The sequence below is a fragment of the Podarcis melisellensis genome (genome assembly GCF_964234715.1).
Source record: "Podarcis melisellensis genome assembly, chromosome: 17".
NCBI lineage: Eukaryota > Metazoa > Chordata > Lepidosauria > Squamata > Lacertidae > Podarcis > Podarcis melisellensis.
The window spans coordinates 33,014,679-33,041,518 of record NC_138534.1 but is presented as its reverse complement, the minus strand read 5'-3'; the positions used below and the strand labels follow the sequence as shown (position 1 = coordinate 33,041,518).

The 26,840-nt window shown below is 47.7% G+C and overlaps 1 protein-coding gene across 1 annotated transcript; it reads right to left on the bottom strand.

The window, feature by feature from the left end:
- Nucleotides 1–204: 204 nt before the first annotated feature.
- On the bottom strand, nucleotides 205–26,576 carry SPMAP2L (sperm microtubule associated protein 2 like). The gene is made up of 9 exons (XM_081894941.1): nucleotides 26,526–26,576; nucleotides 22,847–22,911; nucleotides 20,650–20,709; nucleotides 17,868–17,993; nucleotides 13,608–13,745; nucleotides 5,568–5,688; nucleotides 2,385–2,516; nucleotides 1,479–1,654; nucleotides 205–395 (listed from the first exon to the last, which is right to left on the bottom strand). The coding sequence occupies exons 2-9, from the start codon at nucleotides 22,891–22,893 to the stop codon at nucleotides 281–283; spliced, it is 915 nt and encodes a 304-aa protein (XP_081751067.1). The 5' UTR covers nucleotides 22,894–22,911; nucleotides 26,526–26,576; the 3' UTR covers nucleotides 205–280.
- Between the last annotated feature and the right edge of the window lie 264 nt (nucleotides 26,577–26,840).

Genomic DNA, 26,840 nt, shown 5'->3' with positions numbered 1-26,840 from the left:
TTTTTCAGGGACAGTCCCGGATTTACAGAAGCGGTCTCACTTTCTGATTTGATCCCGAAATGTACTGCTTTCCCTTAGGACATCCCTCTTTTCACTGGAGAAATGTTGGAAGGTTTGGAATAGGGTGTTGCTTTTCATTGGAGAAATGCTGGAGGGTATGCCGGTGCGCCCAAGATAGTGGCGGAAAGAAAGAGAGGAAGGCAATCACAGTTATTCTCCTAATTTATTTAAAATTAGGTCCTGGGAGGTAGAGAGAGGTAGGTACATTTGATGAATTAGCTCAGCGCTGGGTTGGCTTCGCTAGCTCCTTGACCCTTTCTGAGCAATATGCATTTTTAGCAGTCTCCTTCACCACAAAGGCTTCTGGGTTAAACTGGACAATTTGGGTCGCGGCCCTGCGGGGGGAAGGTAGTCGTCAGTCTAAACAGTGATCTGCGATACAAAATGGATCTGAAGTAGTAACAGAACAATCCCACCCTGAAGTTATACCTGCTGGGTAGGGATTGGTAAAGGTAAAGGGACCCCAGTCCAGACTCTGGGGTTGCGGCGCTCATCTTGCTGTATTGGGCGAGGGAGCCGATGTACAGCTTCCGGGTCATGCGGCCAGCATGACTAAGCCGCTTCTGGTGAACCAGAGCAGTGCACGGAAACGCCGTTTACCTTCCCGCCAGAGTGGTACCTATTTATCTACCTGCACTTTGATGTGCTTTCGAACTGCTAGGTTGGCAGGAGCAGGGCTCCCTCTAGCTGTTTTAGCTTCTGCCTTAGCGGCTATCCCTGGCTTTTGTGGGAGGTGGGGGTAGAGACAGAGCACAGCTCTGTCCCTTCCCCCACCTCCCGCAAAAGCCCCCAAGAGCCATGCTCCCTTTAAAGAGCCATGTGGAGTCCTTCAGGCTTATTTTTATACAAAGGAAAGTAAGTCAAACTGCATCCTGCCCAAAGCCCTGTTGGAACAGCTCCGTCTAGCAGGCCCTGCAGAAAGTTGTCAAATCCCGCAGGACCCTGGTCTCTTGTGGGAGAGCGTTCCACCAGGCCGGGGCCACGGCCGAAAAAGCCCTGGCTCTGGTCGAGGCCAGTCTAATTTCCTTGGGGCCTGGGATCTTCAGGGTGTTGTTATTTGCAGACCGTAAGGTCCTCTGTGGGGCATACCAGAAGAGGCGGTCCCATAGGTACGAGGGTCCTAGGCTGTATAGGGCTTTAAAGGTTAAAACCAGCACCTTAAACCTGATCCTGTACTCCACTGGGAGCCAGTGCAGCTGGAAAAGCACTGGGTGAATGTGATCCCACGGTTGGGACCCCGTAAGGAGTCTTGCTGTGGCATTCTGCACCCGCTGGAGTTTCTGGGTGAAGCCATGCACCTCAGAGGAAGATGGTAACAGATCCCTTCTTTCCTGCCCTCCCCCACCTCAAATCTGAGAATCAACCAGACTCTGAGCGCAAGCGAAACATATTCATCAAGTCATCGCAGGAAGTCCCACCTTGCGACAGGCTGAGCAAGTTCACCAAGTCTAGGCGAAGCCACAGCATGTTTTGCCGCTGCTGAGACAGGCCACTCAGGGGGACGGTCAGGGGCACTCCCCGGAGCCAGTGCTTTCGCTCTCGCAAGCTCTATTATCCTAGGACTTGCCACCGCATTCAAGGCAGCCCGGGTCACCTGTGGAACAAAGCAGGAGTGTTTGTTGCTGAACAGCACACAATTGATTAAATTCAGTACAGTGGTACCTTGGTTCTCAAACACCTTGGTACTCAAACAACCTGGAACCCAAACACTGCAAACCCAGAAGTAAGTGTTCCGGTTTGCAAACTTTTTTTTGGAAGCTGAACATGCTCCGTTTTGCGAGTTACACTTCCGTTCTGAGTGCCACACTTCCGTTTTGAGTGTTACGCTGAGGTCTGTATGTTTTTGCTATTTATCTTGCGTTTTTGTTTTCGCGGCTCTTTTTCTTTTGTTTTTGTTACTTGGTGGAACCCAGTTCAGCTACCGATGGATTGTTTGTGTGACTGCAGTACATTGTTTATTGCTTTCATTTTATGGATCAATGGTCTCGTTAGACAGTATAATTCATGTTTAATTTCTGTTCTAGGGGTTGTTTTTAAAAGTCTGGAACGGATTAATCCGTTTTGCATTACTTTCTTTGCGAAAGCACGCCTTGGTTTTGGAACGCTTTGTTTTTGGAACGGACTTCCGGAACAGACTAAGTTTGAGAACCAAAGTACCACTGTATATTCCTAACAAAACTAGGAGAATATACAGGTGCTTCATCAAAGATTTAGGGTGTCTTTACTCCTCCCCGCCCCCGCTCTCCCCTTCTCCAAAAAGCAATCCTGAAAAACAAGGCAGGGGCTGAAGTTCAAATCCCAAAGAACCAAAGTAACAGAATTACGTGTCGGATCGGAGCCTCTTTGTATCTGCTGTCATAGCACAAGGTTTCTCTCTTCTGCACCGGTCGGGAAATGCTTATAATTCTTGCGGATGCCGAAGCATGCATTGCAGACCTACTAACACGCGTTTCAGGCTGCACAGAGCAAACAAAGCAGAAAACAGGAGTTTTTTAATTTTAAAACAGATGTTACAAACAAGAGCAAAGACAAAACACCTCCGTTACGGAAATTACCGGGGGGGGGGCACATCTTTAAATTAAATATTACAAATATTATGCCTAAATGTATCCTTTCAACTTGACAGCTCACGGAAGTCACCTAGCTTTAAAAATAATATAAAATCATCTCCTTTCCCAGTTTCCGCCATTCCAAAGCTATTTTCCCCTTGGAAAAGGACTCCAGGAAGTTCCCAGAGGTGACAATTGCTGGGCTCATTGTTAGCCAAGGGAAGCCAAATCTCATCACCTGACTCGCCTCAGACTCCAGACATGCAAAGGAACTTCTATTGTACTTTTGGGTGGTGGGTACTTAAGACATATTTGTCTATGCTAATCTTATACCTGAGTCTTGCCCTGCCATGTCTGCTTATGCTAATCTTGTACCAAGGACTTGTCTGGATATGTTTGCCAAGGTTAACCCCTCCCCTTTTGTGGCATGTCAGTGATGTAGCAATGATGTGGCAATAATGCTGTACGAACTGTATTCTGGGATATGGTGGGAAAGTTTTAAAAGTCCCCATCCTTGGGGTTCAAATTTGCTCTTTGAACCTATTACGCAATAAACTTTGGTCTACAGCTATTTGCTCCGGTTGGCTGGAATCCTTCCTTTATTCCGCAGGGACCCGCGGGCTCTGCCCGACCAGCTGGGTGACTGAGCAGCCTCACACCTAGATTTTTCCGTAACAACCTCAAGCACATTATTTCATACACCGTAATGCACAAACGACCTCTCAGGTCAGGGGCTTGCAGAACACAGTCAAATGTGCATCAGGAGAAGTGGAGCTGGAGTCTGATTTGGGAGAGGGGGTCAGTGATCTACGGGGAACTGCACCAGCCAAGAAGCAAGAGTCAAGAGGCATGGGAAGCTTCAGAGCTGGAGGGTGGAGAACAGGATGGGTCGGAGGAAGAGGAGGAAGAGGCAGATCAGGCAAGTGAAGGGCCAGGTGCTTCCCCACCCTCTCCTGCACCACTGCCTCCCAGAACCAGGAGGGGACTGAAAAGAGAAGAGCAGAGGAAGTTGCCATGCAGGCATAGTCTCTGGCTGCGTTGTTCACAGCCCATCAGGGGAAGGTACATAAACTGGTAAAGAGTAAGTGCTCCCCTGTTGCTGCAATTGCCCCATAAAGTGCGGACCTGGGGATAGCTCCTGCCCACCTAGCAGTTCAAAAACACGTCAAAGTGCAAGTAGATAAATAGGTACCGCTCCGGCAGGAAGGTAAATGGCGTTTCCATGCGCTGCTCTGGTTCGCCAGAAGCGGCTTAGTCATGCTGGCCACATGACCCGGAAGCTGTACGCCGGCTCCCTCGGCCAGTAAAGCCAGATGAGCGCCACAACCCCAGAGTCGGTCATGACTGGACCTAATGGTCGGGGGTCCCTTTACCTTTTTATCTTCTGGGTACCTTCCTTTGGTGAGGAGTACCCTTGACAGCTCAGGCCAGTGCTCCATTGTTGTTATTCAGCTGTGCCTTTAAAATGCAGTTCTGTTTTTTTTAAAATCACATATTGTCCATGTGGGGAACCCAATTTGGGCTTTTGCCCTTTTAGCCCCACTATGATACAGTCCAGATATTCCTCTTCCTCTTTGCAAATGTAATTTGCATTCAGGGGAGTCTTTTGATTGCTTTATGACTAGCCTTTTATTTTTATTTGCGGGGCCTGTTAAATCCACATGGAGGCTGGGCCAACCAATCTGCCTTCTCAGCTTGTTTCTTCCCCACATGGGACAAGAGAGAGAAGGGATGTCTGTCCACCCGTTTGAAATAAGGGCTGGCATATTCAGCCTCATGACATGTGAGGAGAGGGAGAGAAGCCATTTTGACAGTTGGCTTGTACCTCAGGGGCCTACCTTGCCCAGCCATGGGGTGGGGGTGGGGAATGTGCAGAGGAAGTATCAACGGCAGGTGGCTTGTTCTCTGTCGTGGAAGAGGGAATAGCTGGTTGGGCAACAGGTTTGTCAGTGGCGTAGCGTGGGTTGTCAGCACCCGGGGCAAGGCAAGTAATTTGCACCCCCTAACCCGTGGATTTGCGCCCCCTAACCCTAACCCCCAGATGTTGCGCCCAGTGCGGCTGGCCCCCCCTGCACCCCTCACACTACGCCACTGAGGTTTGTGCCTCAGAAACTGTCCCTTTTACGTACACACACACAAAAACACATATTGAGAAAATGGCTTCTTCCACATTCTCTTCAGCTTTTTTGCCCTTTATGGGTGGAAACAGCTATAACCAAGAACTGCTTCTGCCCACGTCTGCAAAAAAGGGAGGAGCCTTGGCAGTCCGCTCTGTAGTATTTTTTATCCCATTTTACGCATTACTAAATGTGTGGCTGCGTAATGTCACCCTGGTGTAAGAAATCTTACGTAACAGGAAGGCTGGCCACCCATTTTAGCTGAACAGAGTGGGAGTGTGTTGCATCAAGACAGGAAGAGGAAAGAAGGATGAGTCGGAGAATGAAAGGAGGTGTTTGGGTGCGTGCTGCTTACATAGAAAGGCCCTGAATCATTTCAGTTCTGCAATCAGCTTGCTGGATATGGAATAAAGGCCATACTATACCAGTAGAGAAGCAAACTCCTAGGGGCCATGGGAGCTTTGGCACCCGCAATAAAACATCTGAAAGGGCCGGGCACCACAAAGTTGATGGGCATTGCCATTCAAATAATGTGCGTGCATCGTGCCATGTGATTATGGGGGTGGGGCTTACCTGGGCCCCTGCAATATTTCAGCACTCAAGACTGCCACCATTTTCAGCCTCCTCCTCCTTCATTCCTCTTGCATGGGCTGAAAGTTCAGCCAACATCAGCCTCCATATTTCCACATTACCTAACAACAGAGGCCTCCCATTATCCTGGGCCACTTTATCAGAGGGCATGGAGCCCCAAACCAGAAGTGATTTTTTTTTGTAGCTGGTTGGTTATGTTGAAATTGTCATTGTTGGTGGTGTTCTCTGGTTCAGCATCATCATTGATTACCTCTTTTGGAAAGGAGAAGGATGAGGGCAGGCTTCGCGGATGTGAGAGGTTCAAAATCCTTGGGGAAGCTTCCCAGCAAAGTGCTGCGCTGCTGACAGGCCACTGCGGGGAACTGCGGGGCCTGCAAGCAAACACAAACAGGGGACCATTAGCAACTGCCTGGAAACTCCTAACTGCTCCCACAACCCACTCCCCACCAGCGTGTAGCTAGATGCGAGTTCTATAGCTACCTGACACAGCTGCAACTCATAGATGCGAGTGGCAAGCGTAATATTTATATAATGTCTATAGTGATGTGTGTATTGAAAATGCTCTTTTATATGCGACACCCAGGGCTTTTTCTAGCAGGAACTCGCCGGAACTCAGTTCCGGCACCTCTCAGGTGGGCGCCATTGGCATTATAAGAGAACAAGGTGGGTATAATAATAATAATAATAATAATAATAATAATAATAATAATAATAGTAATAATAATAATAATAATAATTAGCACTGGCTACGCCTAATATAGGGGCCCGGGTGGCGCTGTGGGTTAAACGACAGAGCCTAGGACTTGCCGATCAAAAAGTCGGTGGTTCGAATCCCTGCGACGGGGTGAGCTCCCGTTGCTCGGTCCCTGCTCCTGCCAACATAGCAGTTCTAAAGCACATCAAAGTGCAAGTAGATAAATAGGTACCGCTCTGGTGGGAAGGTAAACGGTGTTTCCGTGCGCTGCTCTGGTTCACCAGAAGCGGCTTAGTCATGCTGGGCACATGACCCAGAAGCTGTATGCCGGCTCCCTCAGCCAATAAAGCGAGATGAGCGCTGCATCCCCAGAGTTGGGGTCCCCCTTTACCTTTACACCTAATATAAAATCAGGGGTGTAGGGGTGTATTGGGGTGTTGGTACTTCAAGTGTGTGATCCTTTATGACAGGGATGTCCAACAGGTCGATCGCAATCTACTGGTATATCCCTGGGAGGTTTTGGTAGATCACAGTCAATCGCTGGTTCCCTTTCCTCAGTGGTGGTAAAATAGAATCAGGCCCCGCCCCCTCGCCCTGCCCTCCATGATCTCCCCAAAAGGGGTACATCACTGCCAGTTTTTTATTCTGTGAGTAGATCGCAGTCTCTTAGGAGTTGGTTGTCCCTGCTTTATGAGATTTGTCCACCTTTGGTCCCTGCCCTGCACTCAGCTGTCACCATGCAACAGCGGCCACACCCCAAGAACGACTTTGACTGGCTGGCTAAACCAGGTGAGGAAAGCTGATGGGTCTCACACCCTGGGTGAGTTAAGGGCTTCCCCTGCATGCGAAGACAGGCTCTGGTGGATGGAGCAGATGAGACCATAGAGTAAGGTTTCTGCATGTGTAGAGTGGGGCAGATGGGGTTCGTCAACCTGGGAAGATAGCCCATCTAGGAAAAATAAAACTCTGATCCTAAACCTCCGCTGCCTTGCAGGATATCTTCAGGAAGAAAAGACTAAGGAGTAAACCCTTCACAAATCTAGAGCAGAGTCCCTAAGACGGTTGCATGACGCCTTGTACACCTCTTTCCATCAACACCTACAGCCAAGCTGGTGCCAAATGTAATGCTCTGCTTTCCTCTGGATCACATCCGTGAAGCTGAGAGGTGGGTCTTGATATCTGGGAGAGCCCAGGACCTCCATACACAATGCCCAGGCTTGCAACCCAGGGAGGTGCTAATGCAGTGCTTTGATTTCACTCTCGGAGGCACACTCCATTATCTCTTGAGACACACAGTTATAACAATAATAACAGACAGATATAACAGACGGATGATATTCTAGGGTGCATCAACAGAAGTATTGTACCCTGATCAAGAGGAGTAATAGTCCTACTCTATTCTGCCTTGGTCAGGCCAGAGTGGAGGACTGTGTCCAGTACAGTGGTGCCCCGCAAGACGAACGCCTCGCAAGACGGAAAACCCGCTAGACGAAAGGGTTTTCCGTTTTGGAGGCGCTTCGCAAGACGAATTTCCCTATGGGCTTGCTTCGCAAGAAGAAAGCCCATAGGGAAATCTCCGGGGACCTCTTTTAAATGCTAGCGGTGGGGAGCAAAGCCTTCCCCCCCCCCTTCCGGCCTTCAGAAGAGGTCCAGGAAGGCCGGCGGGGGCCAAAAGGCTTTGCTCCCCACCGCCAGCATTTTAAAAGCAGTCCGGGATAGCAGGGAAGCGCTTCCCACTATCCCGGATGGCTTTTGAAGGCAGGCAGGGGGAGCAAAGACTTTTGCCCCCCGCCCGCCTTCAGAAGAGGTCCTGGACCTCTTCTGAAGGCGGGCGGGGGGCAAAAGTCTTTGTCCCCCCTGCCTGCCTTCCCGGGGGCTTTTAAATCGCCCCAGGGCTGTCCTGGGGCGATTTAAAAGCCCCCGGACGGCTTTTGAAGGCAGGCGGGGGGGGAGCAAAGACTTTTGCCGCCCGCCCGCCCGCCTTCAGAAGAGGTCCTGGACCTCTTCTGAAGGCTGGCGGGGGGCAAAAGTCTTTGCTACCCCCTGCCTGCCTTCCCGGGAGAGCAGAGAAGCCTTCGCTGCCGCCCGCCAGCATTTTAAGATCGCCCCGGGACAGCGGAAAAGTCTCCGCTGTCCCGGGAAGGCAGGCGGGGGGGGGGGAAGCAAAGACTTTTGCCCCCCGCCAGCCTTCAGAAGAGGTCGGGGGACAGACTGTCCCCGGACCTGGTCTGAAGGCGGTTTCCATAGGAACGCATTAATTGATTTTTAATGCATTCCTATGGGAAACCGTGCTTCGCAAGACGAAAAACTCGCAAGACGAAAAGACTTGCGGAACGAATTAATTTCATCTTGCGAGGCACCACTGTACTAGACACCACAATGAAAGAAGGAAATTGACACGCTGGAACATGTGCAGAGGAGGGCAACCAAGATGATCAAGGGTCTGGAAACAAAGCCTTACGAGGAACGGTTGAGGGATCTGAGCATGTTAAGCCTCAGGAGACTGAGAGGAGATATGACAGCCATCTTCAAATATCTAAAGGGCTGCCACATGGAGGATGGAGCAAGCTTCTTTCCTCCTGCTCTGGAAGCTAAGACCTGAGCCAATTTCTTCAAGTTACAAGAAAGGAGATTCTGACTAAACATCAGGAAGAAGCTGTTAAATGGTGGAACGGTCTCTCTTGGAGGGTGGAGAGCTCTCCTTCCTTGGAGGTTAGATGTCCTGGATGCTTTAGTTAAGATTCCTCTATTGCAAGGGGTGTGGACATGCAGAGGGGCAGGGAGGCCAGCTAGCAAGCCCAGCTCGGACGTCTCCTTCCATCGGCCCGTGCTCTGACGTAAATGAGTGACCCGAACTTCAAAAGCCAGGGCACGCAATTAGCAGAGTGTACTGCGCACACAGAAGTAGGCGTGAGGCGTAAGTCATGCTACAGCGACAGATTTATTAAACATAAATCAGAACAAAGAAACATGTCGTCTCTCTCTCTCATGTCGTCTCGGAGAGAACAGCAAAAGCAAAAGCTATACACAAAGGGAAGTTCCCAGCAAGCTGTGCTGGAATGTAAACAGACATGTGACACGCAACAATTCCACATGCCCGTTCCTTAAGGTGGAAAGGAATTCTCAACTTCCATGCACATGACGTGTGATGCTAATTATTTCCCCCTAGAGTTAAATGATAACTAATCAGAGGCAGCGACAGGAGAGCTCTGAGATTCAGGTGAGGGTCAGATGCCTTGTCAATCCCAGCAGGTATATAAGAGGACGACCTGGCCTCCGGGGTCCCTTCCAATTATATGATTCTGCGACTGCCAACCACAATATAAACTCACCACTACACAACATTGTCCCCTACCCCACAGAATAGGATAACTTCATGCTCAGGTGTCACATGCGGCCAGAGTCACATGCCTTCACTGTCCCAGCCATGCACCCTCCTTGGGCGTTTTTGCCTGACTGGAATGTGCCCATTAACTCTGCCCATGCTTTGTGCTTGCTTGGCTGAAGGAGGATAGAGAGAGCCTTGTGGGAGCATGAAGAATGCCGCCCCGGGTGCAGAGCTAAAACTCGCATTCGGCACTCCACCCTCTCTTGCCTTCAGCATGTTGGCCCTGGAAGGCTGCCCAGAAGGGAGGGCGGCTTTTGGGCTGGAAAATGTTCCCCACCCCTGCCATGGGGTGATTGGAAGGACACACAGGCAAGAAAAATCATATCAAGTCTCAACCGCATGTTAAAGTTTCTGAAAATGTTTTTGATTTACCGTTGCTTCATCTGCCTCTGTGGCCTTTTCTGCCACACTGTTCAAGTGAGCATTCACTGTGTAATGCTTGACAGAGCAGTGTTACCTTCTGGTCCTTGTAAATATGGCTGCTTGCACACTATGCCTTAAAAGCAGATTTGAAACACATGCCGTCTGCCCCAAGGCTAGCAGGGAACTGCAACTGTGAGGCATAAACTACAGGGCCCAGAATCCTTGAGGGGAATCATGCGCTCCAAATGTGCTTTAAAAGGTACAGTGCGCACACAGGCCTTATGCTGAGTTCTACGTTCCTCTCTAGGATTGAAAATCCATTTGGTGTTCCTCCTCAAAACCCCGACTGTGTACTGTCATCGTGCAATGACTTAGGCCGTACATTAAACAACATATAATGTATAAATCTGCTTCTGATCTTCATCACTTAATGCTGCTATTTTGGACCATCCAAGTACAGTGGTACCTCTGGTTACGTACTTAATCCGTTCCGGAGGTTCGTTCTTAACCTGAAACTGTTCTTAATCTGAGGTACCACTTAAGCTAATGGGGCCTCTTGCCGCGGCCGCACGATTTCTGTTCTCATCCTGAAGCAAAGTTCTTAACCTAAGGTACTATTTCTGGGTTAGCGGAGTCTGTAACCTGAAGCGTATGTAACCTGAAGCATATGTAACCCGAGATACCACTGTACCCCTATTTTCTAGGAACAATCTAGGATTTACAGAAGCCATCGCAGTTTCTGATTTGATCCCAGAATGTCCTAACCCTTAGGATGGCCCTATTTTCATCGGAGAAGTGTTGGGGGGGTATGGAGTTATGCGACTCCCGAGCCAAGGAGATAAGTAACTATACAACCTTTAGAAGTCATCTGAAGGCAGCTCCGTATAGGGAAGTTTAAATGTTTTATTATGTTTTTATATATGTTAGATGCCGAGTCAGATGTGTGGGGTATAAATATAACAACAACAACAACAACAACAATGGGTGGTACTGTATCCTAAACCACTGAGCCTCTTGGGTTTGCCGATCGGAAGGTTGGTGGTTCGAATCCACATGACGGTGTGAGCTCCCGTTGCTTTGTCCCAGCTCCTGCCAACCTAGCAGTTCGAAAGCACACCAATGCAAGTAGATAAATAGGTACAATTGCGGCAGGAAGGTAAAAGGCATTTCCGCGCTCTGGCTTCCGTCATAGTGTCCCGTTGCGCCAGAAGTGGTTTAGTCATACTCAAATGCCAGCTCCCTTGGCCTGAAGTGAGATGAGCACCACACCCCATAGTTGACTTTGACTGGACTTAACCACCCAGGGATCCTTTACCACAATAACCTCCTCCTCCTTCTTCTTTAGGACCTTCCTATTTTTATTGGAGAAACATTGGAGGGTATGATATTTGGGTCCCTTGCAACTTGAATGCTCCTCCATACCAAATTCCTTACACACAGAAAACCAGATGCTAAAGAGAAGGGATGTAGCCGTCCTGACATGCTTGTTTTCTATGTGCAGGGATTTCTCTCTCCATTATCACCCACTCAGTCATGTGAGCCCCTGCAATTCATACAGTCCAGGGACGGGTTACCCCCTCACCAAAGCGTTGCCTTCTTTCTTTCAAAGACGAAGACCAAGAGGCCGAGATCTCTGTGTATGAAGGGAGTTTAGCAGCAGTTCTCTTCCCATCCCTAGGCCTCTTCTCTGATCTTTCCAATTTCCCCACTGCTTCTGCTAAGCTGCTTTCTTTTTCATGCCTCACCCTCAAGTTTTATAGCTGGTGGGAACAGGGGAGCAGACAACCGTCTCGCTCAACTGGCAGCAGATCAGCGAAAAGAGGTCCAAACACGTGAGGAGGGAGTACTACCGTGTATATGATGAACGACTGAAGCGCTTGTACAGAGAAATGATGGCAAAAAATTATGGCAGGCTGTGACTCTGGCCAAAAAGCAAGCCGACAAAATGGACAGGGTCCAAATGTTATTGAGTTGCGTATCAAGAGAAGAAGTGAACATAATTAGGCTTCTGTATCACAAGATACAAACTGTTAGTGGGTGCTGATAATCAGCTGCTGTTCCTGCAACTAATGTTCTGCCTGTGCGCAAGTGCGATAGAAAATGAAGTACTGTAAGTTTGGCAGCTTGACTGGTGTCAACTTCCTGAGGGGTCCAATATAAATGGCATTCTTTCATGAGACCACCCCTCCTATCTTAATCATGGGCATTTTACTAGTTTCAAATGAAAAGTCCACCCCTCCAAAGTATCAGTTGCTTCTTGCTATTGTAAAGATGGCATAGAGGTTCTGAAAGGGATTTGGGCCAGTTCAGGATTTAGGCCATAGTTTTGTGTGTGTGTGTGTGTGTGTGCATGCGCGCTGAAGAAGGAACTGCAGGTTTCCATTTATAGATTTTCATATTTCCATCTGCTCGGATCCTTTTCCCCTTTCGGTTTTTCTCCATGACATCACCTCTTTCTACGCTTATACTTCTCCCTCAATTTTTACTTGCAATTGTGGGAAAGTGCAGTTGAAAAATGGGAGAAGATTGCATACCCTCCAACTTTTCCCCGATGAAAATAGGGACACCCCATTCCATAATAATAATTTTATTATTTTATACCCTGCCCATCTGACTGGGTTGCCCTAAGCACTCTGGGCAACTTCCAACATAGATAAAAACATAATAAAACGTTTTAAAAACTTCCCTATACAGACGGCTCAGGGGATCGGAAAACTCCATACCCTCCAACATATCTCTGATGAAAATAGGGACATCCGAAGGAAAAGAGACATTCCGGTATCAAATAAAAAACCAGGACGGCTTCTCTAAATCAGGAACTGCCCCTGGAAAACAGGGACACTTGGACGGTCTGAGATTGTCAAGACCGTATGATCTAAAGCTCTACCTTCTCAGGCCCAGGGACCACCTTTAACTAAAACTCACTTTTAATTTTTTAACTGCACATGTCCATATGACTGCTTTCTCCACAGAGAAGATACTCCCCTTATAAGTTACTGGGTTCCGCTCAGTCTCTGCCCAGTTTCTGCCACCAGGGGTTTAGTAATTTTGAAAGTAAGATATAATGTTGTTAATATTTTATTTCCTGAGGAATGTGACACCCAAAGCAGGACATGGTCTCTGAGGATTTGTCTATAATTATGTTTGCATTATCCGTAACGCATTATCCATTCCCGTTCTGCCTTTTGAAGCTGCATTCATACAAGACTCTCCTGGCTTCAGCAAAAGGAACCCGAAGCCTGCAGAGCACAGTGGGAACTTACGCTGTGCTCCGAAGGCTTCAGGGATCTTTAAGGCTGGTGGCGCTTCCCCCCAGTGCCAGCCCCACAAGCTTGGAGGGGCAGTGGGAAGCCTTTGCGCTGCTCCCCGACCTGGTCTTTGAGGTTGGCGCTCCACCCCCCCCCCGCCAGCCCCACAAGCTCAGGGAGCGCTGAGCAGAGAGGGGGAGAATTTTTTTTTCTTGTTCTCCCCCTCTAAAACAAGGTGCGTCCGGTGGTCGGGTGCGTCCTATAGAGCGAAAAATACGGTATATAGTTTCCTCCCATGTAAACACTGTCTGCCTGGGAAGAAGTCTGCAATTCATGTGAGGAGGAACCAGATCAATGGCCTCTCCAACATGGTTCCTTCCCAAACACTCTGCAGGTGTGTTGTGGGACCACACCATCCTGAAGGCAACTCCCACATTTCTGTGGTGGGGAGTGCGAATAGCCTTTGTTTTCGAATCTCAGCACACACTTTAAGAAAACCGTTCACCCTTCCTTGGAAAGCTGATCCTCAACGAGTTCTGTGTTGGAAACCTACACGCAGCCCAGCAATCAACACACTTGGCAGCACGAGTCTCTCACCTTTGTTTCAGGTACATTTCTGCGCATCTTCTAGGTTCTGCTAGGTGTAATATCCGTTGGCTCGGGATGATAGAATATAATCCAGGAGGGCGGTGCCAGATCTCAGACGAACGGCCACAGCTATACAAATGGATGGACCTTGAAGAAACCGCAAGGCGTCAGTGGAGGCAGAGCTGGGCATTAATTCAAACAGCAAGTCAAAAGTGTGAGTTCCACCTTATTTTATTCAACCTGGTTCTACGTCGTGGTTTCTTTAATTTATTTATTATATCTATATCCCACTCCCCTCCCCCCAAAGGAGCCCAGGGCTTCTTCTTATGATTAATATGAACAACTGAACCATCCAGAAAGGGAAGGGTTCTAGGCTAGCCTTCTCCATTCTACCATTGTGGATTTTTTAAAAAAATCATTTGGGGGAACGGGGAGTTTAAATGGTTATTTTAACCAAAAAATAAATTCCCACTTTTTAAAAAGTGTATTGATTTAAAAGAACATCCAAGTTGAATACAGATGTATTAAAGACACACAACCACTTAAAAGGGAATCGTGGCAATTTATTAAAGCCTGCTTTTCTAGGAATCTCTGCTCAGCTATAGTGCCAAACTGGCTGGCGCTGTATTAAGAAGCCACAACGGACCTTGGACTTCTGTGTTCCCTTATTCTCCTTCCTCCTCTCATTGCATGCAGTGATTTCTCCAGTTCTGGTTTGCAGCAACCTATTATTTGTCATTTCATCCAAACAGGTATTGTATGGTCTGTGCCTGCCTGCAAATTCCCCAAAACCCTTCCTTTGCAACCGTTGGAGTGGAACAGGTTCCCCATCACTGTCCTACGCATTGAAAAAACATATAGCCATCTTGGCTAGAAATTTTCTTGGGGGGGGGGGTGAGATTATTAGGAGGCTGAATTCTGTGCCACCAGCGTATTCCGCACTACTTCTGTATCCCTCTGAAAGGCAACACACACACACACACACACACACAGCCATTGATATGACAACACTTGTTCTATATGCACACATTCACTTGTAATTGATATTTCTTGCCCCAAACAGGAATCTAGGGGGCAAGACAAAGGCATGGAATATGCACTATATACAGGTAAAGGTAAAGGGACCCCTGACCATTAGGTCCAGTCGTGGCCGACTCTGGGGTTGTGGCACTCATCTCGCTTTATTGGCTGAGGGAGCCAGCATACAGCTTCCGGGTCATGTGGCCAGCATGACTAAGCTGCTTCTGGCGAACCAGAGCAGCGCACGGAAACACCGTTTACCTTCCCGCCGGAGCGGTACCTATTTATCTATTTGCACTTTGCCGTGCTTTCGAACTGCTAGGTTTGCAGGAGCTGGGACTGAGCAACGGGAGCTCACCCCGTCGTGGGGATTCGAACCGCCGACCTCCTGATCGGCAAGTCCTAGGCTCTGTGGTTCAACCCACAGCACTATAAAGACTGTGCTTAAATCATTCCATGAATTGTTCCACTGTGCCTGAGGAGCTGGCAGTCAAAAGTGCCCCAATGTTGGTCCTGGAATTCAAATTAAAACATCCTGCAATTCCAGCACAAACAGCTGCTTGCTTGGTGAGTCAGATCTCTTGGCAACCGAGAATAATGGCGACACCCTTTTCACAATCTCTCCCTTCTGCCTGCCAGTTGTTGACGGAGAAACAAAATTAATATTGAATGCCCTTATTATTATTTACGCTGTGAATAATAATTCATGCTGGACTTTCTTCACTTCACCTAGAGAGGCACCTTTGCAGCGCCGGAAGGTGATATTAATAGGAGGCCAACACTTGAGGAAAGCAGTGGCCAATTTTGGGCAAGTCTTCATTGCAAAATATATATTGGGAGGGTTATATCACTGTTAGGACTTCCCCCAAAGAATCCTGGGAATTCTAAGGCACTGGCAAGAGGACATTGCCATGAAGACAGTTATAATAATAATAATAATAATAATAATAATAATAATAATAATAATAAATTATTTATACCCCACCCATCTGGCTGAGTTTCCCCAGCCACTCTGGGCAGCTTCCAATCTAGTGTTAAAAACAATACAGCATTAAATATTAAAAACTTCCCTAAGATGTCTTTTAAAGATAAGATAGCTGCTTATTTCCTTCACATCTGAAGGGAGGGCGTTCCACAGGGCTGGCGCCACTACTGAGAAGGCCCCCTGTCTGGATCCCTGTAACCTCACTTCTCTGATACAGGTACGCAGGGGCGGAGGAAGGGGGTTGTGATGGGTGTGGGCCGTCCTGGGTGTCACCACTGAGGGCGGGGGACAAAATGTGAGGTGACACTCACCACGTGGCCTGCAGCGTGCCTGAGCCATGCATCTTTCCTGGGAGAGAGGCAGTGGCTTGGGCACATGCAGGCTCCGCGCTGCCCAAATAGTCCGCCCGCTGCCTTCCCTCCCCCTGCTGTAGGGCGGCTGAGTTACAGGAGGCAGGCAGACTCCAGAGGCCCCGTGGTGCGCCCCACCCTCGCTTCGCCCCTATGGGCGGTTCGCTCCAGGTGCCTGAGTGGCTTCCTTTGCCACTGCAGGTATGGTCTTGGAGCAGCGCATAATAATCTAATCTCAGAAGCAACACCAAAAACAGCAGCACCACTTATTGCCAGTGGTGTGGTGTGGGTTGCCAGCTGCTGTAGCTTTCTGCTACCCATCTCCCCACTGTTGATATTTTCACCCCCTCCCATTGCAAGAATCTCCTGATGTTTTCAGAAAGGAGGGGGCAAAAACCGCTCTTCACTTCTTCCGCTCCTGCCTGACTCTGTGGGGAGTCTGAGTGTTATCTATGTAGAGATTAGATGGCTGAGTGAGAGCTGTAACACTCATGCAAGCCAGTAGCTCTTTAGTTTTAATTTGCAGTAGCTATTAGAAATAAAAGAAGTTATGCTTCATGTTATGTACTGAAGTTCTCGCCCTGGGCCAGCAGGGGGATACTGTAGATAGTTATGCAAATAAGGGATCGAAAGTGAGGTTCAGTGATTGGATAGTTTTAGAAAGTTGTTACAGTTACATTGCACTGGAGCTCTATATAAGCAGGCTGGCTGAACCCTTCAGTTCTGTTCTGTCCTGGCCTGTGAATAAACAAGAGCTGTTTGAAGAATCGCTGTATCGTCTGATATGTTCACCCACAACTTAACACTTCACAGCTTTCTTCCGTGCTGTTCATACTCTGCTGAGTCTGGTGCTCACAATGGACAGTTGTGGGTCCAGGGCACTTAGACCTGATTTCCAGGATTGGAAGGTCTCTGGAAGTGCTCCAGTCGCCTAGCCCGGTCGGGGCAGATCCAGATATGGAGCCCAGTTGTCGGCATCGGCTCAAAGGCGTACTGACACCCACAGCGTATTGTCTGTCTCCCACACCATCTGCCATGCGGCACACCTAGAGTCCTGCTTGTCACAGTGGGTGCTGGAGAGGAGAGAAGGCCTCAGCGCAGGGATTAAGCGGGAGAAGATACAGCAGCCTCCTTGTCTCACAGCATCACAGACGCATTTCAAAGTATGCACAGTCCCAAATGGAAGCCATTAAATCGTGTGTGCTCCAGACGGTGCTGAACTACAATTCCCATCATCCCTGGCCACTGACTATGTTTGCTGGGGCAGACGGGACTTGTAGTTCAGCGGTGGTCCCACGTTTCCCCACATCTGCCTTAAACAGATGAGCTTTGATGAGCAGTCTAACATGCCATATAGCAAGGAATAACAACAACAACAATAACAACAACAACAACAACAACAACTTCAAATCCCACCCTTCCACTGAGGTCCAGCTCCGAGGGACTTCTGGTGATGCCCTCACTGTGAGAAGTGAGGTTACAGGGAACCAGGCAGAGGGCCTTCTTGGTAGTGGCGCCTGCCCTGTGGAACACCCTCCCACCAGATGTCAAGGCAATAAGCAACTATCTTACTTTCAAAAGACATCTGAAGGCAGCTCTGTTTAGGAAAGCATTTGATGTTTAATTCTGTATTGTGTTTTTAATATTCGGTTGGGAGCCGCCCAGAGTGGCTGAGGAAACCCAGCCAGGTGGGCGGGGTATAAATAATAAATTATTATGATTATGATATATTATTCCTCCCAAACCTTTCCGCTTGGTTTCAAAAGAGGCTTGCTATAAACAGCATGGGAAGCTGCTGTTGAGGAAGCACAAATCCAAAGCTCCACAGGGAATGAGAAGTACAATCCTTGATCTTGGCCTGAACCCAGTCAGCTCCTGTACACTTTTAAATAAGGGAAAGTAAGAGTGACAAACCTGCGCGGGAGATTTGCATCTAGTTTCTTGGGTTTTGCCAGGCCTAAGACTCTTGAAGTTGGCCGACACATCAGAGCACGTGAGGAAAGGGGCCATATCGTATCTTGGTTTCCCCAGACTAACTTACTGTTGCGAATAAAAACAAAAGTGCCACTCAAACCATGGTTAGAAACTCCTGCACACAACCATAGGTTATCACATTAAGCATCTTATATTACGCAAATCACTCACACACACGTACGCTGTTATAGTTGTTCTCACCCGAAATCATCTATAAAGATCTGTGACTTTCTGGGAGCAAACTGATTAAGGGTGATTTTACAATGGGAGGTCACTCATCTGATGGCTGTGGTTCACCGATTTGGCTGGCTACCATTAATTTATACATATATCCCACACTTTCTGTCTACCTTACAAGATCTTTGAGACAGCTAAGAGCAGGAAATAAAAGCAATACAGTGGTACCTTGGGTTAAGTACTTAATTCGTTCCGGAGGTCCGTTCTTAACCTGAAACTGTTCTTAACCTGAAGCACCATTTTAGCTAATGGGGCCTCCCGCTGCCACTGCGCTGCCAGAGCACAATTTCTGTTCTCATCCTGAAGCAAAGTTCTTAAGCTGAAGCACTATTTCTGGGTTAGCGGAGTCTGTAACCTGAAGCGTATGTCACCTGAAGTGTATGTAACCTGAGGTACCACTGTACTATTTTTTAAAAAATCATTTATTTTGTTTAAGTAAAGCCAAAAATTCTTTCAAGGGAAAAAGGCAGAAATAGAATTCAGGCCTCAGTGCCTTGTGCTCACAGCCAGAAGGTGCAAAAATATCAACAATGATGGAGTCAGACAAACAGGAAATTCTAAGCCTGGTCACTGTCTCAGATAAGACACGGCATTGGGACACTGCTTTTCAAGTATCCTGGTCCTAAACCCTGTATTCCTTTGGAGGTCACCAGTTCCTGGGAATCACAACCGGGCAGGGTACTGTTGTGCTCGAGTCCAAGTTGTGGGTTTCTCATAGACATCTGGTTGGCCACTGTGAGAACAAGATGCTTTGACTGGGCCTAGCAGGGCTGTTCTTATGTTCTCAGTGTACAGTGGTACCTCGGGTTAAGAACTTAATTCGTTCTGGAGGTCCATTCTTAACCTGAAACTGTTCTTAACCTGAGGTACCACTTTAGCTAATGGGGCCTCCCGTTGCTGCCGCCGCACACTTTCTGTTCTCGTCCTGGGGCAAAGTTCTTAACCTGAGGTGCTATTTCTGGGTTAGCGGAGTGTGTAACCTGAAGCGTCTGTAACCTGAGGTACCACTGTACTTAAAGGTAAAGGTAAAGGGACCCCTGACCATTAGGCCCAGTTGTGGCCGACTCTGGGGTTGCAGCACTCATCTTGCTTTATTGGCCGAGGGAGCCGGTGTACAGCTTCCGGGTCATGTGGCCAGCATGACTAAGCCGCTTCTGGCGAACCAGAGCAGCGCATGGAAACGCCATTTACCTTCCCGCCGGAGTGGTACCTATTTATCTACTTGCACTTTGACGTGCTTTCTTACTGCTAGGTTGGCAGGAGCAGGGACCGAGCAACGGGAGCTCACCCCGTCGCGGGGATTCGAACCGCCGACCTTCTGATCGGCAAGTCCTAGGCTCTGTGGTTTAACCCACAGCGCCACCCGCATCCCTAAACCACTGTACTTACTTTGGAGCAATCCAACCGAAGTGAGCTTGAAATGTACCAATGAGGGTAGAGTCACTCCAAAGCAAAATGCCGAAATGCTGAAACCATGGTGACCAGCACTTTCAAATATAGTCAAAAGGACCACTAAATATCTTTTCAAATAAAGCTTCTGATGGTTTTCAAGCTACCCATAATACCCCAGGCTATAAAACTGTTTAAAATTTGAGTCAAGGGCACAGTTTGAAGGTCCATGGAGCAGCATCCTTGCACTTTCAGTTCCATGAAGGAGAAAGGTGGGATATTGATGTAATAAATAAATAAGTATAAATGCAGATTTAGGTTTAAAATGTCACAGGAGGCAGGCTAATTTGCCTTTCAAATCAGCCCATATAAATTATTCAATTAATTTTCACCCTACTCCAAATCACCCAATCAATTCATTTACCCCCCAATTCAATTCTCAACAGATCTTGGTCCAAATCAGTTTGATTCTCCTTCAATTGCCTCCCCCAAAATCATCTCTAGATCATGTAATAATAATAATATTCTACCCAATAAACAAGATCACCTCGTCCAATCTAATTTTCTCCAAAATTCATTACCCATCCAGAATATACAGAAAGAGAAATATTTGGGACCTCTACACCACAAGCCTGTACTTGCTATCAATCGCTAATGATGTAAAATATAGAGATGATAATATGGGTCTTTAGTACAAGTCTGTCATAAGATAATTGTGACAGCTATGGCTCCATCTGCACTATACATTTTAAGCACTATCATACCACTTTCAACCATCATGGCATCTCCCAAAGAATCCTGGGAACTGGTTTCTTAAGAGTGCTGAGAGATGTTAGGAGGCCCATACTCTCCTCACATTCCCCTCACTTTGAAGGACAAATCTTAATGCTCAATCCCTCTTCCCAGGGGACTCTGGGAATTGTAGTTCTCTGAGGCCAAACCACAGTTCCCAGAATTCCTTGAGGGAATCAAAGTGGTATGAAACCACTTTAAATGCATAGTGCGGGTGAGGCCTACGACAATGAGCACATTAAGGTGCCAAATGCGAATAATTCTTATTGTGATTCACATCCTTTAGGAAGCCACGCAATCTTACCGGAAAAAGTTGCACGCGTCTTTGATCTCCTTTGGTTTTGCAAGCTCTTCTAACCTGGAACTGAAAACTTGTACAGTTGCCAAACAAACAAGAAACACATAGGTGGATAAAACCACCGTGCATAAACTGTAAGTTCCCTGCCAGAGATAAGAAACCTTTCTTTTCCGTATTCCCTCTCTGGGACACCTCATGGCGAGTGTGGCCAGAAACCAAAGTTGGTGTGGTGAACAATGTGACTCTTACGTTTGTACAATTTCCTACATTCTAATCAGGCAAATGCATTTCCACACACAGGGACCTCTACCAAGGCAAGCAAGACTGCAAGCATATTAAAAAAAGGTAAAGGACCCCTGACAGTTAAGTCCAGTCGCGGACGACTCTGGGGTTCCGGCGCTCATCTCGCTTTACAGACCGAGGGAGCCGGTGTTTGTCCGCAGACAGTTTTTCCAGGTCATGTGACCAGCATGACTAAGCTGCATCTGGCGCAACAGAACACTGAAACCAGAGCAGTGCACGGAAATGCCGTTTACCTTCCCACCGGAGCAGTACCTATTTATCTACTTGCACTTTTGGGTGTGCTTTCAAACTGCTGGGTTGACAGGAGCTGGGACTGAGCAACGGGAGCTTACCCCATCGCGGGGATTCGAACCGCCGACCTTCTGATCGGCAAGCCCAAGAGGCTCAGTGGTTTAGACCACAGCGCCACCCGTGTCCCTTGCAAGCATATTATACCAGTGCAAATGTTTGGGATCAGAACACCAGGCAGTCTATGCAAAATGTTCTTATTAGAATTCCAGTCAAAGAGCTTATTCTGTTTTACTTTTTTTATTTGCATTTCCAGAAGCAGGCTAGAGTCTTGAAAGTTCCTGGATTCCTACTTCCCTGTTCCTACTGCTCTGCCTTGAGAACGCTTACAGAAAACTGACAAGAATATGACAGGTTATTATGTTCATTTGATGCAAAAAACAAACAAAAAAAAAAAACACCTGATAATGGACTTAGCTAATTACATTTGAACTCCAAAGTCATTCCGTCATGTACAAAACTTGCTCCTAGGCAAAGGCTTCATTGAGAGACACCTTTGCGTCTGAGGCGATGGGCCTTTTTTTCAAGCCAGGACAAGCCTAGACACTTTTTATAAGCAAACAGCGTCCTAACCAAGCAGGGCTTATGATGATGTTTTCTTGACAGACAGGGGCAGGAGAGTAAATACCAAGAGAGGAAGAGAGAATGAGAGAGCTCTGTGTTCCCTCCCTTTTCAGCACTTTGTTAAAAAGGCAGGGAAGTTAAGTACAGCGCAGTCAGGGGCCAGACCTGGTGTGGGTGGGGCGTTCTTCATCCCACAGTCTTGCTGAGAGTAGCTGTTGACCTGGCAAGGTGGGGAGATCAAGGATCTAGGAATTCCTTGTAATTGAGACCGTCTATCAATCACAGAGGCTGATATTGCACATCTGTAGCACACAAGGCAGGCTGATCGCCGAAGAATTGATGCTTTTGAATTCTGGTGCTGGAGGAGACTCTTGAGAGTCCCATGGACTGCAAGAAGATCAAACCTCTCCATTCTGAAGGAAATCAGCCCTGAGTGCTCACTGGAAGGACCGATCCTGAAGCTGAGGCTCCAAGACTTTGGCCACCTCATGAGAAGAGAAGACTCCCTGGGAAAGACCCTGATGTTGGGAAAGATGGAGGGCACAAGGAGAAGGGGACGACAGAGGACGAGATGGTTGGACAGTGTTCTCGAAGCTACCAGCATGAGTTTGACCAAACTGCGGGAGGCAGTGGAAGACAGGAGTACCTGGCGTGCTCTGGTCCAGGGGGTCACGAAGAGTCGGGCACAACTAAACGACTAAACAACAACAACAACAAGCACACAAGGCAAAAGTACAGGCAGCCCCAACTAGAGACTAAGACCCAGCTATGGATGAGTTTTGTGGTTCTATTTCCAACAGATCCCGGCAATATTTTTTTAAAATACCCTTCCTACAGTTAACTTTCTTCAAAGGATTTCCAGGTGACCAGGCTCCTATTTTGCTGGCCGCCCTCTAGCCAGATATTTGGCTGTACTTAGCCCAGTCAGGCAGAAACTGTGTGGCGATGCCAGCACAGATTGTTGATGTGCTAGTAATGACAGACTGGCGTAATCTAGAACCACGAAACTGGCCAAGGTAGCTCCAAAACTCTGTATGTAAACAGATACCTTTTTCCTATTCCTTCCTGATTTGCTTCCAGGTTTGCTTCCATCATTGCTGTAAAATCCAACACCTATAAGTTGAAAGATATAAAGCAGTTTTTGTGACTGGGCTCAGGTGCACAGGCGGTCCTAGAATGTTACTAAGGAGTATAGAATCATAGAATTATAGGGTTGTGGGTTCGAGGAGGCCCAGCACCCTGCAAAGTGGGGCTAGAACGCACAACCCTCAGACGAAGAGTCTCAAACTGTTCCGACCATAGCTGTCAACTTTCCCTTTTTTTAAGGGAAATTCCCTTATTCCGAATAGGACTCCTTGCAAGAAAAGGGAAAAGTTGACAGCTATGGTTCCGACTGAGCTATCAGCCTGACATACATGAGAAAGTAAAGCTGCAATACGCCTACTAAACCGGGAGTGAACCCCACTGAATTTATCTGCATACGTTCTTGTTTTCTTATGTGGGACAGTGTAAATGGGGAGGGAGTGCATTAGAAAAGAGCCAAACCTAAACATACTGCCAAATAATTACTTTGACAGGAGAATTCCGACACACCCTTTTCTTGCTTGATACAGGAAGCCCTCCCGGGTTTATTTGCTATTTGTCATATGCATTCTTCCCCAGGACTACACCCCAATGAAAATCTAGTATCATAGCCAGTATCATCACCTGCCCTTGTCCCTCCTCCCACCTCCATGGACAAACAGCTGCTACTCAGCCTACTCTTCAGATTGCGCTGAGAATAAAATGGGTAAAGAGAACCACATACTCTGCTTTCAGCTCTATGGAGGAGAGATGGGGTACAAATGTAAATAAATGCTTTAAGCCTCTTTAAGGTGCCACAAGTTTTGTGGCTGGTGCAACAGTGGATCGGGAGGGCTCAACAAGAAAAACAATATATTCCTAATAACAGGCATCGAGTAAGATTTTGTTGGGAAAGAAAATAAGTGAAATCATTATTCATATACTTTGCCCAACGTCATTAATATGTAGAAGTTACAGGTGGGGTTATAATGCGTGAGTTCTGCTCTCCTCTCATTTTTGTTTTCTAGTGTTGCTGAAATATCTTGCAGGCCAGATATTGTAACATGCATGTCACAAGCAACAATTAAAATCACACGCAGCAGAAAGCTTGTCTAAGAAGCTGCAGCCAAGGAGAAAGTGAGCGATGGTTACAGAATTTGGAGCAAATAACCACAGAGGCCCTGGAATTTCTCTCTTACCTTTCACCTGATTGAAAACCAGGGAGAGAAACTGCAAAGGAAGGAGAAAGAGCAGGTGGGTTTTAATGTCTGCAACCTGTGCACTCAAACCTCAAATTACCAGCAATTACATACAGAACAAATGTTCCCTGTGCACTGACTTTTAACTTACAAGGCGTTTTTCCACCTAATTAAAGGTTACTTTGTTCCAGCAAAGCGATGGCTTTGGCATTTTGTATGTTGCGACTGCTGGCAACCCAGCCTCTCCCTTGAATATCAGGGTATCGGAATGAGAACCAGGGTACACTGTCAGAACGCAATTCTACCTTTTGAATTCACACACTGCCCCAGATACACCTACCCCAGCTGAAATCAGGAGGTTTTTAATGTTTGATGCTTTATTGTGTTTTTAATATTCCGTTGGGAGCTGCCCAGAGTGGCTGGGGAAACCCAGTCAGATAGGGAGCATATAAATAAAAGAATAATAATAATTTTATTACTTATACCCTGCTCATCTGGCTGGGTTTCTCCAGCCGCTCTGGGCGACTTACAGCATATATATTATTATTATTTATTATTTATTTATTGAATTTATATACCACCCTATACCCGGACGTCTCAGGGCGGCTCACAGAACAAAACCAGAACACAAAACCACAAAGTATATAATCAAAATGAAAACAACAACCCAATAACCCATAATAAATATAATCAAACATCAAACATAAAAAACTTTACAATACAGTTGCTCTCAGATGTCTTTTAAAAGTTCTGTAGTTCTTCATCTCCTTGACATCTGAAGGGAGGGCGTTCCACAGGGAGGGTGCCACTACCGAGAAGGCCCTCTGCCTGGTTCCCTGTAACTTCACATTTCGCAGTGAGGGAACCGCCAGAAGACCATCGAAGGTAGACCTCAGTGTCTGGTCTAAGTGATGGGAATGGAGGTGCTCCTTCAGGTATACTGGGATGAGGCTGTTGTTGTTTTTTTAGAAATTCTATACAATGAGAAGTGACAACTTTCATAGGACAGGATTTGGATTGTCTGACTTGCACCTTACTTTGAATAATAATAATAATAATTTATTATTTATACCCCGCCCATCTGGCTGGGCTTTCCCAGCCACTCTGGGCAGCTTCCAAAAAAATATTAAAATACTGTAATACATCAAACATTAAAAGCTTCCCTAAACAGGGCTGCCTTCAGATGTCTTCTAAAAGTCTGGTAGTTGTTGTTCTCTTTGACATCTGGTGGGAGGGCGTTCCACAGGGAGGGTGCCACCACTGAGAAGGCCCTTTGCCTGGTTCCCTGCAACTTGGCTTCTCACAGTGAGGGAACCGCCAGAAGGCCCTCAGTGCTGGACCTCAGTGTCTGGGTAGAACGATGTGGGTGGAGACGCTCCTTCTGGACCAAGGCCATTTAGGGGTTTAAAGGTCAGCACCAACACTTTGAATTGTGTTCGGAAACGTACTGGGAGCCAATGTAGGTCTTTCAAGACCGGTGTTATATGGTCTCAGCGGCCGCTCCCAGTCACCAGTCTGGCTGCCGCGTTCTGAATTAGTTATAGTTTCCAGGTCACCTTCAAAGGTAGCCCCACGTAGAGCGCATTGCAGTAGTCCAAGCGGGAGATAACCAGAGCATGCACCACTCTGGCCAGACAGTCCGCGCGGGCAGGAAGGGTCTCAGCCTGTGTACCAGGTGGAGCTGGTAGACAGCTGCCCTGGACACAGAATTGACCTGTGCCTCCATGGACAGCTGTGAGTCCAGAATGACTCCCAGGCTGCGCACCTGGTCCTTCAGGGGCACAGTTACCCCATCCAGGACCAGGGAATCCTCCACACCCACCCACCTCCTGTCTCCCAAAAACAGTACTTCTGTCTTGTCAGGATTCAACCTCAATCTGTTAGCCGCCATCTATCCATACTACTACTTCCGCATAAGTATTACAGGGACATTATCCTCTTTTGTATCTGGCCACTACCCTGGCTCTCTCTCTCAGTAGCATCCTGGGCAGATGTGGAAAGAAAGGGAAAAGTATCTCATTCCCTCCTCTACAAACACCAGCCTGCTAGGGCCAAGCTGCCCCACTTTCCCCCTATAGCTGCAGGTTTACAGAAGCCAGGTTTGCTGGACAGCAGATGGCCTTCTGCGGGGAAGACCACTTTTCAATAGGGGTGGTCTCTTTCTCGCCCACATTGTTTCCGTTGTATTCTTCTACTTTCCTTCCGATAAAACGGAAATATTTCCAAAAAGAAAAGGGAACTTTCTGCTCCTGCTCCGAGCGATTGGCTGAGAAAGTTGGAAACAGAGCGCGCTCTGCAAATGCTCACAAAACACCCCCCCTTTAAGCCCTTTTTTCCCCCAAACAACAACGTTGCTCTCTTAAGAGAGGATATGCACTCTGCATATGCGCAGAGGCAAACTCCTCCAGGTGCCAGGATTTTCTCCCGAAAGGAACTGCGGCTCTGCGGAGTCTTCTTTTCACGCACCTTCCTCTGCCTGAACCATCCTGCACTGAAGGCGCCTCTTCTAGATCTCCCCGCTGCAAAAAAAAAAGAGAGAGAGAGAAGACACGCACGCGCTCTGCTGGCGCGCCCCTGTTTGTTTCGGTTGCCCAGGTAACCAGCGACTCACGCGCTTCTAGCCCTCGCTCCCGCGGGGCCTTCTGCACTGGCCGCCATGCGCTTAGCCAGCCGCCAGAGGGCGCTCTTACACATAGAATCAGAAAAAGAGTTGGAAAGGGACCCTGACGATCATCTAGTCCAACCCCGTGGCATGCAGGAATCTCAGCTAAAGCACCCATG